The following is a 16,573-nucleotide window of genomic DNA, read 5'->3' on the forward strand; positions in this document are numbered from 1 at the left end:
CAGATAGGCAATACCTCCCAACACAATTTGTTTACCCAGTATAAGAAGGGGGGACGGGAAAGATCACCTCCACAGTAGAGGGACAAAAAAAAAAAAAAGGGGGGTTCTACCCTCCACAATTCACAGCAGAGAACTGTGTGTATTCCCCTGGGGGGGGGGGGGGGGTTAATGGTGAGGGGCAAGATGGATAGGCAGGAAGATATCCTGCCATACAGAGGAGACAAAGATCCATTGTAATATATTTTATTTACGAAATTGGAGGAATTGTACAGATCGAGGAGGGTCTCCTAGCTTTGCTCGTTTCTTCAGAATCTTGGCAATAGTGACCAAACCCAACAGAAGGAGGACGGCTGCAGCTGCAGAGGATGCAGGGAGGAAGAACGGACCTAGACCTGGAAAGAGGAAAATACAAGTAAAAGAGGAAAATACAAGTAAAAGAAAAAAATATTTCTCTGCACCCCGTACCATATCCACCAGTCAGAGAAAGTCATTGAATACTCCCAGCATGCCCCACCCACACAGGACACAGCTTTACCGCCCACAAGGAGCCATCCTCTGCTTTAACATCACACCTCTCTGCTGGTGGACAGTCTGTAGGTATATTACCTGATTCCGGCTTCCCAACACTGGACACCAAGCTCCGGCTGAGTCTGATGGGACCGCAGGACACCACCTTCCTGTATGGGTCACTTAGGTCTCGGGGATGTCTGCTGTTGCTGGTTTTAGACTGGAAAGAGGCAGAATATTCCAGAATCAGTTAAAAAGGCTGGACAATCTCTAGACATAGACGTCTAAATCAAGTTTTCCAGAGTTATTCTATTTGTGTTTTATTACAAATACACAGATGAAGAATCGGCACGCCCCACTCGACACCTTATAAAAGAGCCTCACCATATTGCAGCAATGGCTGGCATTGGGCTGGTGCAGCCAGATTCTGCAGTGCAGGTAAAATTCTGGAAATTTCACAAAGTGGAACATCCGCAGGGAAAAGCGGCACAGCGTTTTGTTCCAAGAATCCAACATGGCCACTGTGGAGTCGTTGGCAGTTCTGCAAAGATAATGCTTTGTTATTCCAAAGGGAATTGCCTGAAGAAACCACATGAGCTCAATGTGTTATTGCACATAGAGCCCTAGTGTGATCCCCATCCAGACCACCCCCTTCCCAACCCACCTACCCCTAGTGGCATTCTTGCCTTCTAGACCCACCTACTCCTAGTGGGATCCCCTCCCAGATAACCAACCTATTTCTCTCCCCCCCAGACCACCTACCCACTAGTGGGAACCCCACCTCCCCCTCCTAGACCTAACTACCTCTAGTGAAACCCCCCCTTTTGCAGACTCTCCTACCCCAAGTGTAACCCAGATCCACCTACCCCAAGTGTAATTCACCCCCATCTAACCCCTAGTGTAACCCCCCCCCCCAACCCCAGACACCCCTACCCCAGAACCAGGCCCACCTCTATACTACTCACCCACTAGAGATAATTGGGTGTCTTATCTCATCAGCATAATTTGGCCCTGGCGTGGCCCAACACTCATCCAGTCTCAGTGTGAAAAAGTCTTGAGGGTCATGTTCAAGGATCTGCAGCTGGACGTAGAGTCTACCGGTAAGTGGGATGATCGGAGGGCGATCATAAGGATCCAAGAAATCTTCTGAGGGGTGAAGGGTCATGCTAACATTGAATTTTCCTTCCTTTACCACAAAGGTCACCAGCCTGAGAGGAAGAGAGGACCAACATGACAACTACACAAATCTATGCTGAGATATTGGAAAGCTTTCATCCATATAAAGCAGGGATTTGCAATTAGCGGACCTCCAGCTGTTGCAGAACTACAATTCCCATGAGGCATAGCAAGACTCTGACAGCCACAAGTATGACACCCAGAGGCATGATGGGACTTGTAGTTTTGTAACAGCTGGAGGTCCACTAATTGCATATCCCTGATATAAAGCTTTAACCCCATAGCAGGGACCCTCAAACTACAGCCCTCCAGCTGTTGCGGAACTACACATCACATGAGGCAATGCAAAACAGACATTCACAGAAATGACTAGGCATGATGGGAATTGTAGTTCCTGAACTGGAGGGCCATAGTTTGAAGACCCATGCCATACAGGCTGCAGCCAAACCCACATGCCAAGACTTTACGGTTTGTGCAGTATTGTTTATTCTGCTGGTGGGAGCACACCTGAAAATCCAGTAGTCCCCATATTCAGAACAGGTCCTGGATGAATTACAATGGCCCAGATTCAAGTAGAATTGCGCGATATTTGCGGAGGAGCAGGGCAACGGGGGTGGGAATCATTTAAATTAGGCGCGCCGAGCGTACAGCGCATGCTCCGTCGGGAAACTTTCCCCAACGTGCATTGCGGCAAATGTCGCAAGGACGTCATTTGCTTCTAAGTGAACGTGAATGGCGTCCAGCGCCATTCACGTTTCACTTACGCAAACGCCGTGAAATTCAAATTTCACGGCGCGGGAAGGCCGGCTATACTTTAGCATTGGCTGCCCCTACTATTAGAAGGTGCAGCCTTGCAGACGTTACCTGTCCTGGAGTCCAGCGACGTCTGCAGCAGAAGACGAGCAATCTCTCGGCTGCCCCCACCGCCATCCTGGGTGAGGGAATCACGAAGTGAAGCGTTCTGGCCTCACTGCCCAATTACCATACGGCACATGCGCGAGTCACGCAGCGCCGTCCTCACTGGTCCTGGCTGTGTTCTGGGAGCCGTGTGTTTCCCAGAACACAACGAGCGGGAAGTGACGCACTACCCACAGAGTGGACTCCTGGAAGTGGGTGCAAATACCTGTCTTAGACAGGTATCTGCACCCCCCTCCCCCTGAAAGGTGTCAAATGTGACATCGGAGGGGCGAGAGGGTTCCGATGAGTGGAAGTTCCACTTTAGGGTGGAGCTCCGCTTTAAGGCCAAGGCATACCATTTAGCATACATATGCAGCTCAGGGTTTGTATTATCCAAAGGAATAGCCAATCGACCCTTGACCAATATTTTAATCTTAAGGATGAAACATACTTGCCCTTTTCTTAAACAAAAATAAAAGAATAAAAAAATAAAAACACTAGAAGTCTCACCACCACACTTTGTGACCCCAGGACCCCATTTGGAGCACTGGCCACCCTAGACAATACGTACGAGGCACTGGTGAACAGGGGGTAGGGCAGCGACACAACCCGATCATAGTGGTAGACACAGTAAAAAGCTATCCGAACATCGGCAGAACGGGATATGGAATTTCTGAGTATCTCTGGCCGCTGTGATGCGAATCCTGTGCGGAGCTCATTGGAGTAGATCAGGTGAGTCCCATTAACCTGGCAAAGAAGAGACATCTCAGGTAAAGCGTACAGAGTGGAGGACTGCCACATGGTGAGATCACGACTACCCTGTATGATACAACATAGCCTGAAACCCCTCACCCACCAGGAACATTAATCATATAGTTCCAAACAACTCCGGTGAACCACGGGGCACTGGAAAAAAGTTTCCTGGCCAATGTGTACTTCCTGTGACTGAGGTTTATGAACATTGAGGAGCTCACCAATGCATGAATATGCACAACGTTCCCATCTCCTGAACACACATTCGTCCAATCTGTCTAAAGTCAAACAGATTATGATTGGTGACTAGTACCATTCTGCGCACATTGGTGTGCAAATCCTCACATCAATTTCCCAATTTGATCACTATAAAAAAGGAGCCGTTAGCGTAAGGCGACAAGATTTTTAAAATTAACCACTTAAGACCCGGACCAAAATGCAGCTAAAGGACCTTGCCTCTTTTTGCGATTCGGCACTGCGTCGCTTTAACTGACAATTGCGCGGTCGTGCGACGTGGCTCCCATACAAAATTGGCGTCTTTTTTCCCACAAATAGAGATTTCTTTTGGTGGTATTTGATCACCTCTGGTTTTTATTTTTTGCGCTATAAACAAAAATAGAGCGACAATTTTGAAAAAAAAAATGCAATATTTTTTACTTTTTGCTATAATAAATATCCCCCAAAAAGATATAAAAAAATCTTCCTCAATTTAGGCCGATACGTATTCTACCTATTTTTGGTAAAAGAAAAAAAAAAAACGCAATAAGCGTTCATCGGTTGGTTTGCGCAAAATGTATAGCGTTTACAAAATAAGGGATAGTTTTATTGCATTTTTATTATTTTTTTTTTACTACCAATGGCGGCGATCAGTGATTTTTTTCGTGACTGCGACATTATGGCGGACACTTCGGACAATTTTGACACATTTTTGGGACCATTTAAAATGCATTGTTTATTGTGAAAATGACAATTGCAGTTTGGGAGTTAACCACAGGGGGCGCTGATGGGGTTACGTGTGACCTGAAGTGTGTTTACAACTGTAGGGGGGTGTGGCTGTAGGTGTGACGTCATCGATTGTGTCCCCCTATAAAAAGGGATGGCACGGTCGATGCAGCCGCCACAGTGAAGAACGGGGAAGCCATGTTTACACACGGCTCTCCCCGTTCTTCAGCTCCGGGGACCGATCGTGGGACTCCAGCGGCAATCGGGTCCGTGAGTAACGCAGCTTCGGACCGGGTCGCTGGCGCGCGCCCCCGACCCACGGCTGGGTATTGGTACAGGACTTACCTGTATGTTGATGTGCCCAGCCATGCCATTCTGCCGACATATGTGCAGGAGGTGGTCCTTAAGTGGTTAAATCGAGGACTTTTTTTTTTTACTAGTAATGGTGGCAATCGGTGACTCTCTGCCCCGTCGCCGTCCGCCTCACAGCCTATCATGTCTTACTCTCTAGGCCCCGGCTACTACTGGGTGGGGAGCGGAGGAAGATCACTCCGCCAGGGAAGGCAAGGAGATAAGCAGGCAGGTGGCTGGCCAGGATTTGAGCCAAGGCAGAAGAACATGCGAGGGGAGCTGAATGGGCATGCGCCCGAAACTGAAGAAATATTCCCTCCGCTCCGACCAGCACATGATCATCAAAAAGGGGCACAGATAATGGGAAATATACAACCCCCCCCTAAGCTAGCAAGCGCGGTGGGTGCAATTCTGATTTTTTTTTATTCTGCACCGACCGTCTTTGAAATTGCCCCAGCCCCTGTTTAAATCCAATCTGGGACAGACTTGGTCCGAGGACAGTGTTCTCAAGCCGGGTACTGCCCCCAGAAACCGGGGATGTCTGGTCACCCTACATTAGAGGTTAGATGAAGGGCAGCAGACCATGTAGGCAGAGTCCAGTTTAAACTTGACTGAGACTGTCCAGACTCCTGTACTAGAACCAGCCAAGATGGCGAAGTCCCTGTACAGAAATCAATTACATCCCTCAATTTCTACCAAGTCTGGACATTATTAGTGCCGGTGATCTGCCGATATGGTTCCGGCTAACGAGAAAGTTCTTAAAGGACTGCGCAGGTGCAAACTTGCCGACGGTAATCTCTGAACCTCGGCCGGCATCCAGGGCGACGTGGATTTTGAGGAAAGTGGCCAGTCGGCCTCACGACCTCGCTCCGCCTCCTGTCTCTTTTTTGAACATGCTCCAATCCACCGGGATGTTAAAGAATGAGCCTGGATGCCGGGCGAGGTTCTGAGATTTCCGTCGGCAAGGATTGCGCAGTCCTTGAAGGAACTTTCTCGTTAGGGGAACTTTAACGACAAGTCACCGGATATAAATCTGACCACACAGAAAGTGAACATGGTCACAGCCGTTCCCTTATCTGGAGGAACAGAAGGAAGTCAGTCTAGGCTAGACAAAAGGCCCAATGTAGCCAGATGAAGGTCCGACCACCTTGTGCCAATACAATATCCCCACATTAGCAATGAGACCACCTACCTTAACCTCAGTCCCACACCGTGTGTGATTCTGGTGCGTCAGTGTGATGGAGACATAAAGACGAGACACCTTCGCTGTGCACCGCTCATTGGATGTATGAAGGTTGGAGACATTCACACTCAGATCAGTGAGGACGGCCTTCGGAATCTGAAGCCTCATAGAGTGACTGTCACAGACCAACTCCAACCTCATGTCTAAGGGTAGAGAAGACAACTTGGAACACCACACAGCAAGGAACACTGTACTATACAATGCTACACATCATGGAACACACTGTACAATACTACACATCATGGAACACACTGTACAATACAATGCTACACATCATGGCACACTGTACAATACTACACATCATGGAACACACTGTACAATACTACACATCATGGAACACACTGTACAATGCTACACATCATGGAACACACTGTACAATACTACACATCATGGAACACACTGTACAATGCTACACATCATGGAACACACTGTACAATACTACACATCATGGAACACACTGTACAATGCTACACATCATGGAACACACTGTACAATACAATGCTACACATCATGGCACACTGTACAATACTACACATCATGGAACACACTGTACAATGCTACACATCATGGAACACACTGTACAATACTACACATCATGGAACACACTGTACAATACAATGCTACACATCATGGCACACTGTACAATACTGCACATCATGGAACACACTGTACAATACTACACATCATGGAACACACTGTACAATACAATGCTACACATCATGGAACACACAACACTACATGTCAAAAACTGTACTACGCCACCCCATACACTACACTGTACAATTCTAAACGATACACAACATGGAACACCATTCGACATTACCAAACTACATGCCAACCTGCGCCACGCCATATATTCCACCACAACGTACTGCACCACAGCTATTCCACATCATACTTAACGTGCAATGCTACTACAAAGCATGAACACACCATACCAAAAATAAGAAAAGGAGCAAAATAAGAAAAGGAGCAAAATAAGAAAAGGAGCAAAATAAGAAAAGGAGCAAAATAAGAAAAGGAGCAAAATAAGAAAAGGAGCAAAATAAGAAAAGGAGCAAAATAAGAAAAGGAGCAAAATAAGAAAAGGAGCAAAATAAGAAAAGGAGCAAAATAAGAAAAGGAGCAAAATAAGAAAAGGAGCAAAATAAGAAAAGGAGCAAAATAAGAAAAGGAGCAAAATAAGAAAAGGAGCAAAATAAGAAAAGGAGCAAAATAAGAAAAGGAGCAAAATAAGAAAAGGAGCAAAATAAGAAAAGGAGCAAAATAAGAAAAGGAGCAAAATAAGAAAAGGAGCAAAATAAGAAAAGGAGCAAAATAAGAAAAGGAGCAAAATAAGAAAAGGAGCAAAATAAGAAAAGGAGCAAAATAAGAAAAGGAGCAAAATAAGAAAAGGAGCAAAATAAGAAAAGGAGCAAAATAAGAAAAGGAGCAAAATAAGAAAAGGAGCAAAATAAGAAAAGGAGCAAAATAAGAAAAGGAGCAAAATAAGAAAAGGAGCAAAATAAGAAAAGGAGCAAAATAAGAAAAGGAGCAAAATAAGAAAAGGAGCAAAATAAGAAAAGGAGCAAAATAAGAAAAGGAGCAAAATAAGAAAAGGAGCAAAATAAGAAAAGGAGCAAAATAAGAAAAGGAGCAAAATAAGAAAAGGAGCAAAATAAGAAAAGGAGCAAAATAAGAAAAGGAGCAAAATAAGAAAAGGAGCAAAATAAGAAAAGGAGCAAAATAAGAAAAGGAGCAAAATAAGAAAAGGAGCAAAATAAGAAAAGGAGCAAAATAAGAAAAGGAGCAAAATAAGAAAAGGAGCAAAATAAGAAAAGGAGCAAAATAAGAAAAGGAGCAAAATAAGAAAAGGAGCAAAATAAGAAAAGGAGCAAAATAAGAAAAGGAGCAAAATAAGAAAAGGAGCAAAATAAGAAAAGGAGCAAAATAAGAAAAGGAGCAAAATAAGAAAAGGAGCAAAATAAGAAAAGGAGCAAAATAAGAAAAGGAGCAAAATAAGAAAAGGAGCAAAATAAGAAAAGGAGCAAAATAAGAAAAGGAGCAAAATAAGAAAAGGAGCAAAATAAGAAAAGGAGCAAAATAAGAAAAGGAGCAAAATAAGAAAAGGAGCAAAATAAGAAAAGGAGCAAAATAAGAAAAGGAGCAAAATAAGAAAAGGAGCAAAATAAGAAAAGGAGCAAAATAAGAAAAGGAGCAAAATAAGAAAAGGAGCAAAATAAGAAAAGGAGCAAAATAAGAAAAGGAGCAAAATAAGAAAAGGAGCAAAATAAGAAAAGGAGCAAAATAAGAAAAGGAGCAAAATAAGAAAAGGAGCAAAATAAGAAAAGGAGCAAAATAAGAAAAGGAGCAAAATAAGAAAAGGAGCAAAATAAGAAAAGGAGCAAAATAAGAAAAGGAGCAAAATAAGAAAAGGAGCAAAATAAGAAAAGGAGCAAAATAAGAAAAGGAGCAAAATAAGAAAAGGAGCAAAATAAGAAAAGGAGCAAAATAAGAAAAGGAGCAAAATAAGAAAAGGAGCAAAATAAGAAAAGGAGCAAAATAAGAAAAGGAGCAAAATAAGAAAAGGAGCAAAATAAGAAAAGGAGCAAAATAAGAAAAGGAGCAAAATAAGAAAAGGAGCAAAATAAGAAAAGGAGCAAAATAAGAAAAGGAGCAAAATAAGAAAAGGAGCAAAATAAGAAAAGGAGCAAAATAAGAAAAGGAGCAAAATAAGAAAAGGAGCAAAATAAGAAAAGGAGCAAAATAAGAAAAGGAGCAAAATAAGAAAAGGAGCAAAATAAGAAAAGGAGCAAAATAAGAAAAGGAGCAAAATAAGAAAAGGAGCAAAATAAGAAAAGGAGCAAAATAAGAAAAGGAGCAAAATAAGAAAAGGAGCAAAATAAGAAAAGGAGCAAAATAAGAAAAGGAGCAAAATAAGAAAAGGAGCAAAATAAGAAAAGGAGCAAAATAAGAAAAGGAGCAAAATAAGAAAAGGAGCAAAATAAGAAAAGGAGCAAAATAAGAAAAGGAGCAAAATAAGAAAAGGAGCAAAATAAGAAAAGGAGCAAAATAAGAAAAGGAGCAAAATAAGAAAAGGAGCAAAATAAGAAAAGGAGCAAAATAAGAAAAGGAGCAAAATAAGAAAAGGAGCAAAATAAGAAAAGGAGCAAAATAAGAAAAGGAGCAAAATAAGAAAAGGAGCAAAATAAGAAAAGGAGCAAAATAAGAAAAGGAGCAAAATAAGAAAAGGAGCAAAATAGGAAAAGGAGCAAAATAGGAAAAGGAGCAAAATAGGAAAAAGGAGAAAAATAAGGAAAGGAGAAGGAGGAGAAAAAAAGAAAAGGAGAAGAGAAAAAGGAGTAAAAGAAAAAAAAAAAAATGAAAAAAGCGCCTGAAAGCTCACGAAAAACATTTTCATTAAAATCAATAAATGCTTTCCCACTGGGACAGTGCGCTGGCAGGGTGGTGAAAAAAATGCCCCTCTCCATAGAAATTAAAGTGGATGTAAACCCACTCTTATCCTTTCTAAACTACTGCCATAGTGCTGATCTATAAGGATATAGATGCCTCCTGCATGTATCCTTACCTGTCACATGTCTCCCCTCTATCTGTTACAAGAACTGAAAAACTGCAGATTCTGTGGGTGGATCTGTTGTCTGGAACTCGGTGGGTGGAGTTGTGATGTCAGTAGACTCCCCGCCCTCCTCTACACTCCTCCGACACTGAATTCTGCTATGATCACTAACATCCAGTCAAAATCCAGAAAAGTAACCACATGACTTCAGAAAAGGTGGGGGTGGGATTTAAAAAATAATGCCGGTCTCCAAGCTAGTGCATGAGATATGTAAATAACCTGTCACTCACAGCAAGGGGGCGGAACGGACTTAGGTTTTTCTCTGCAAGTCTGTTTAATTTCACTGAACAATAAAAGAGGATTGCTCAGAGCTGTAGGGAGGAGATCAATCCCCCGCTGAGCAAAGTGGAGTCCGTCAGGCGGATCGCCTGTGTGAAAGGACCCTTAAAAAAAATAAAATAAAAAAGGGGGGGGGGGGGGGGTGAAAACCAGTGCAGCCAACACATCCAAGGATTGCAAGTTGCAACAAATTACATTTTTGGTTTAATAACGCTTTAAGCAGAAAAATCTCCATAACGTTTCCTAGTTGCCCTCACCTTGGCACTTGTGTCCGATGAATCCCGGTGTACACAGACATCTATACTTTCCTTTCACCGCCACACAGGTTCCTCCGTTCTCACACATGTGGCGGGGGCAGACTCTATCCACATTACTTGGCACAGTGGGATTCGTTGGCCATGGATCCAGATAGAAGAGCCGCACGTTGGGGTCACCCCGGTCTGATTGGGAAAGATCATACATATCAAATCCTCAAACCTGAGAACCAAAGGTATGCCTCCTCTTCACAGCAACACCAGGCAGCACGCCACCTCCCTCCTCCCCACATTGAGGCACAGTTTACATTCACAGTTATGACTGACCACAGTGAGTGATCAGTGCTGATCACCCATTGTTTTCATTCAGAAAAGGAAGGGATGGTAAATTACAGGTGCCAATTGCAGGCACCAATACCCTGTATAGAAGCTTTTAGCTTCTGCAGAGAGCCATACAGGGGTATCAGTTCCTGCAATTACCTCCCTCCCAATCTGACAGAGCTTGAGCTATTTTGCAAAGAATGGGCAAAAATGTCCCTCTCTAGATGTGCAAAGCTGGTACAGAAAGGTGGTTCTACAGGTATTGATTGGGGGGGGGGGGGGGCTGAATACAAATGCACACCACACTTTTCACATATTTATTTGTAAACAAATTTGGAAAGTAATTTATCATTTTCTTTCCACTTCACAATTATGTGCCACTGTGTGTTGGTCTCACAGTGGTCTCCAAACTGCGGCCCGGGGGGCCGGATGTGGCCCTTTGCTCGCATTTATGTGGCCCTTGAGGTACCTTTCCTCTCATTGATACAAGACACCATTTTTCCCACTGACACCAACAATAGGGCATAATTCTTTGTGGTGACAACAGGGCACTATTTCTCCCACTGATGCCAACGATGGGGGCACCATTCCTCCCACCGACGCCAACGATGGGGGCACCATTCCTCCCACCGATGGGGGCACCATTCCTCCCACCGATGGGGGCACCATTCCTCCCACCGATGGGGGCACCATTCCTCCCACCGATGGGGGCACCATTCCTCCCACCGATGGGGGCACCATTCCTCCCACCGATGGGGGCACCATTCCTCCCACCGATGGGGGCACCATTCCTCCCACCGATGGGGGCACCATTCCTCCCACCGATGGGGGCACCATTCCTCCCACCGATGGGGGCACCATTCCTCCCACCGATGGGGGCACCATTCCTCCCACCGATGGGGGCACCATTCCTCCCACCGATGGGGGCACCATTCCTCCCACCGATGGGGGCACCATTCCTCCCACCGATGGGGCACCATTCCTCCCACCGATGGGGGCACCATTCCTCCCACCGATGGGGGCACCATTCCTCCCACCGATGGGGGCACCATTCCTCCCACCGATGGGGGCACCATTCCTCCCACCGATGGGGGCACCATTCCTCCCACCGATGGGGGCACCATTCCTCCCACCGATGGGGGCACCATTCCTCCCACCGATGGGGGCACCATTCCTCCCACCGATGGGGGCACCATTCCTCCCACCGACGCCAACGATGGTGGCACCATTCCTCCCACCGACGCCAACGATGGTGGCACCATTCCTCCCACCGACGCCAACGATGGGGGCACCATTCCTCCCACCGACGCCAACGATGGGGGCACCATTCCTCCCACCGACGCCAACGATGGGGGCACCATTCCTCCCACCGACGCCAACGATGGGGGCACCATTCCTCCCACCGACGCCAACGATGGGGGCACCATTCCTCCCACCGACGCCAACGATGGGGGCACCATTCCTCCCACCGACGCCAACGATGGGGGCACCATTCCTCCCACAGACGCCAACGATGGGGGCACCATTCCTCCCACCGACGCCAACAATGGGGGCACTATTCTAAAGATGCATCGTTTACTCCCACTGATGGCAGGACAATTTCTACTCCAAATTGCAACAGTCCGGCCCCCCTAAAGTCTGATGGACAGTAAACTGGCCCTTTGTTCAGAAAGTTTGGAGACCCCTGGTCTATTACAGAAAATCCCAATAAAATAACATTTTAATTTTTGGATGTTACGTGCCAAAATGTGGAAAATTTCAAGAGGTATGAATACTTTTTCAAGGCACTGTAGTTGGAATTTCCATGCTAGCGATAAACCGCGTGGTTTCATGCAGTATTTAAGGCATACTTCAGAAAGAGAACGCATGCAACTTTTTAAGAAAAGAGTTTTCCGGAATGTTGCGCTTTATTTTACCAGATGCAGTAACATATGGCTTCGTGAATTGTGTCCTCTGTCATTTCAGACCCGGTCATAGAAGCAGTCACTTCAAGTGTTCTGCCACAGGTGCTCCAGGCACATTACTAGTGATTGCTGATTGTTGTTCAATTTGTTTTACCTGCAACTCAACAAAATACCTGCAACCTTTCTCTAGACTTTGTGCTGTCCTTCCAATTCATGTCTGCTCTAAATCAGGGCTGTCTTAATGAGAGAGGGCACACCTGGGCACTGCCCAGGGACCCCAGCTGCATGGGGGGGGGGGGGGCCTGCACTTTCCCCAAAGCAGCTGGTCCTTGAGCCCACACTGCCCTAAAATTGGGTGCCCCATGATGGCACTAAGAGTGATAGATACACAGGGGAGGCAGTCTGCCTCCTACCTACTTAATTTCCATTTACCTGCACTGTCATCATTGGAGGGGCCCCAAAGAATTACTTTGCCCAGGGGCCCATGATGCTCTAAATACAGTCACAATAAATCACCACAGCTCTATACACATTCCCTGCACCCAGTACCAGGCTGGAAAAATCCCTACACTGTTGGATGGACCTGAACTGCATACACATTGCCGTTTTCCTAGTTCCCCGGAGCTTAGACCATATTGCATCCTTACCATGAACCGCGTCTGGTATGACCGGGGACACCAGAGTCAATGTCACCCCGAATAACACGAGGCACCCTGCGAAGCCAGACATCACCATCTGCAGGAGGAAGAGACAAGAAATGACGGTTATAAAAATTTCCCTGACCCTGGAAATACCCCTCATACCAACCTACTGCCACACCACCTTCACCATCTCCTCTATCAAAGGGGGGGGGGGGGATGGCGGATATTATAGGGACAGGAGGGGGGTATATGAGGGACAGATGAGGAGGGGGGGATATTGGGGGTATAATAGAGGGACAGATGAGGAAGGGGGGGGATATTGGGGGTATAATAGAGGGACAGATGAGGAAGGGGGGGGATATTGGGGGTATAATAGAGGGACAGATGAGGAAGGGGGGGTATTGGGGGTATAATAGAGGGACAGATGAGGAAGGGGGGGGGATAATGGGGGTATAATAGAGGGACAGATGAGGAGGGGGGGGATAATGCGGGTATAATAGAGGGACAGATGAGGAGGGGGGGGGATAATGGGGGTATAATAGAGGGACAGATGAGGAAGGGGGATATTGGGGGTATAATAGAGGGACAGATGAGGAGGGGGGGGGAGGATAATGGGGGTATAATAGAGGGACAGATGAGGAGGGGGGGGAGATAATGGGGGTATAATAGAGGGACAGATGAGGAGGGGGGGGGGAGATAATGGGGGTATAATAGAGGGACAGAAGAGGAGGGGGAGATAATGGGGGTATAATAGAGGGACAGATGAGGAGGGGGGGATAATGGGGGTATAATAGAGGGACAGAAGAGGAGGGGGAGATATTGGGGGTATAATAGAGGGACAGATGAGGAGGGGGGGGATAATGGGGGTATAATAGAGGGACAGATGAGGAGGGGGGGATAATGGGGGTATAATAGAGGAACAGATGAGGAGGGGGGGATAATGCGGGTATAATAGAGGGACAGATGAGGAGGGGGGGATAATGGGGGTATAATAGAGGGACAGATGAGGAGGGGGAGGATATTGGGGGTATAATAGAGGGACAGATGAGGAGGGGGGGGATAATGGGGGTATAATAGAGGGACAGATGAGGAGGGGGGGGATAATGGGGGTATAATAGAGGGACAGATGAGGAGGGGGGGATAATGCGGGTATAATAGAGGGACAGATGAGGAGGGGGGGGATAATGGGGGTATAATAGAGGGACAGATGAGGAAGGGGGATATTGGGGGTATAATAGAGGGACAGATGAGGAAGGGGGATATTGGGGGTATAATAGAGGGACAGATGAGGAGGGGGGGGATAATGGGGGTATAATAGAGGGACAGATGAGGAGGGGGGGGGATAATGGGGGTATAATAGAGGGACAGATGAGGAGGGGGGGGATAATGGGGGTATAATAGAGGGACAGATGAGGAGGGGGGGGATAATGGGGGTATAATAGAGGGACAGATGAGGAGGGGGGGGGGTAATGGGGGTATAATAGAGGGACAGGTGAGGAGGGGATAATGGGGGTATAATAGAGGGACAGATGAGGAGGGGGAGATAATGGGGGTATAATAGAGGGACAGATGAGGAGGGGGGGGGATAATGGGGGTATAATAGAGGGACAGATGAGGAGGGGGGGGGGGATAATGGGGGTATAATAGAGGGACAGATGAGGAGGGGGGGGGGGTAATGGGGGTATAATAGAGGGACAGATGAGGAGGGGGGGGGGTAATGGGGGTATAATAGAGGGACAGATGAGGAGGGGGGGGGGGTAATGGGGGTATAATAGAGGGACAGATGAGGAGGGGGGGATAATGGGGGTATAATAGAGGGACAGATGAGGAGGGGGGGATAATGGGGGTATAATAGAGGGACAGATGAGGGGGGGATAATGGGGGTATAATAGAGGGACAGATGAGGAGGGGGGGATAATGGGGGTATAATAGAGGGACAGATGAGGAGGGGGGGATAATGGGGGTATAATAGAGGGACAGATGAGGAGGGGGGGGATAATGGGGGTATAATAGAGGGACAGATGAGGAGGGGGGGAATAATGGGGGTATAATAGAGGGACAGATGAGGAGGGGATAATGGGGGTATAATAGAGGGACAGATGAGGAGGGGGGGGGGGTAATGGGGGTATAATAGAGGGACAGGTGAGGAGGGGATAATGGGGGTATAATAGAGTGACAGATGAGGAGGGGGGGGGGGTAATAGGGGTATAATAGAGGGACAGATGAGGAGGGGGGATAATGGGGGTATAATAGAGGGACAGATGAGGAGGGGATAATGGGGGTATAATAGAGTGACAGATGAGGAGGGGGGGGGGTAATGGGGGTATAATAGAGGGACAGATGAGGAGGGGGGGGGATAATGGGGGTATAATAGAGGGACAGATGAGGGGGGGATAATGGGGGTATAATAGAGGGACAGATGAGGGGGGGATAATGGGGGTATAATAGAGGGACAGATGAGGAAGGGGGATATTGGGGGTATTATAGAGGGACAGATGAGGAAGGGGGATATTGGGGGTATTATAGAGGGACAGATGAGGAAGGGGGATATTGGGGGTATTATAGAGGGACAGATGAGGAAGGGGGATATTGGGGGTATTATAGAGGGACAGATGAGGAAGGGGGATATTGGGGGTATTATAGAGGGACAGATGAGGAAGGGGGATATTGGGGGTATTATAGAGGGACAGATGAGGAAGGGGGATATTGGGGGTATTATAGAGGGACAGATGAGGAGGAGGGGGATATTGGGGGTATTATAGAGGGACAGATGAGGAGGGGGGGGATATAATAGAGGGACAGATGAGGAGGGGGGGGATATTGGGGGCATAATAGGAGGGACAGATGAGGAGGGGGGGATATTGGGGGCATAATAGAGGAACAGAAGGGGGTAATAGAGGGACAGATTAGTGGGGGGGGAGAATAGTGGGGTATAATGGAGGGATTGGGGTGCAAGAGGGACAGAGGGAGGGGATTGTAGGTATAGTAGGGGGGTGGGTTGGGTATAATAGAGGGACAGATGGGGGGGGGGGGGGGTGTAGCTATAATAGAGGGACAGATGGGGGGGAATCAGGATGTATTAGAGGAACAGAAGGGGGTAATAGAGGGACAAATGAGGAAGGGGGGGATATTGGGGCTATAATGAAGGGACAGATGAGGGGGGGGGATATTCAGGGTATAATAGAGGGACAGATGAGGGGAGGATAATAGAGGGACATATGAGGGGGTTGTAGCTATAATAGAGGGACAGATGGGGGGGGAATCGGGATGTATTAGAGGGACAGAAGGGGGCAATAGAGGGACAGATTGGGGGGGGAATAGTGGGGTATAATAGAGGGACAGATAGGGGGATTGGGGTGCAAGAGGGACAGAGGGAGGGGGATTGTAGGTATAATAGGGGGGAGGGTTGGGTATAATAGAGGGACAAATGGGGGGGTTGGGGGTGTAATAGAAGGACAATGGGAGGAAATCAGGGTGCAATAGAGGAAAAAGGGTGTAATAGATGGGGGAGGGGGTAGGGGTATAAAAGGAACACAGAGGGGGAGATGGGGTACAATGTGTGTATGGTGGGGGGGGGGGACAAAATACCATAGCCCTGTATGTAGAAAGGGGCTCTGAGTGATCCAGTCCCTGGCAGTGTATATGTGGGGTATATACCAAATCTGTTACCTCTATACACGTTTACCTTC

At 46.9% G+C, this 16,573-nt stretch overlaps 1 protein-coding gene across 1 annotated transcript; it reads right to left on the reverse strand.

Annotated features, from left to right (window-relative positions):
- Positions 1-227: 227 nt before the first annotated feature.
- Positions 228-16,561, reverse strand: LOC120917752 (uromodulin-like). The gene is made up of 9 exons (XM_040329246.1): positions 16,473-16,561; positions 12,891-12,978; positions 10,022-10,204; positions 5,819-6,012; positions 3,152-3,327; positions 1,473-1,715; positions 892-1,048; positions 607-727; positions 228-392 (listed from the first exon to the last, which is right to left on the reverse strand). The coding sequence occupies exons 1-9, from the start codon at positions 16,473-16,475 to the stop codon at positions 244-246; spliced, it is 1,314 nt and encodes a 437-aa protein (XP_040185180.1). The 5' UTR covers positions 16,476-16,561; the 3' UTR covers positions 228-243.
- Between the last annotated feature and the right edge of the window lie 12 nt (positions 16,562-16,573).

The sequence above is a fragment of the Rana temporaria genome, chromosome 11, assembly GCF_905171775.1.
Source record: "Rana temporaria chromosome 11, aRanTem1.1, whole genome shotgun sequence".
Lineage (NCBI taxonomy): Eukaryota > Metazoa > Chordata > Amphibia > Anura > Ranidae > Rana > Rana temporaria.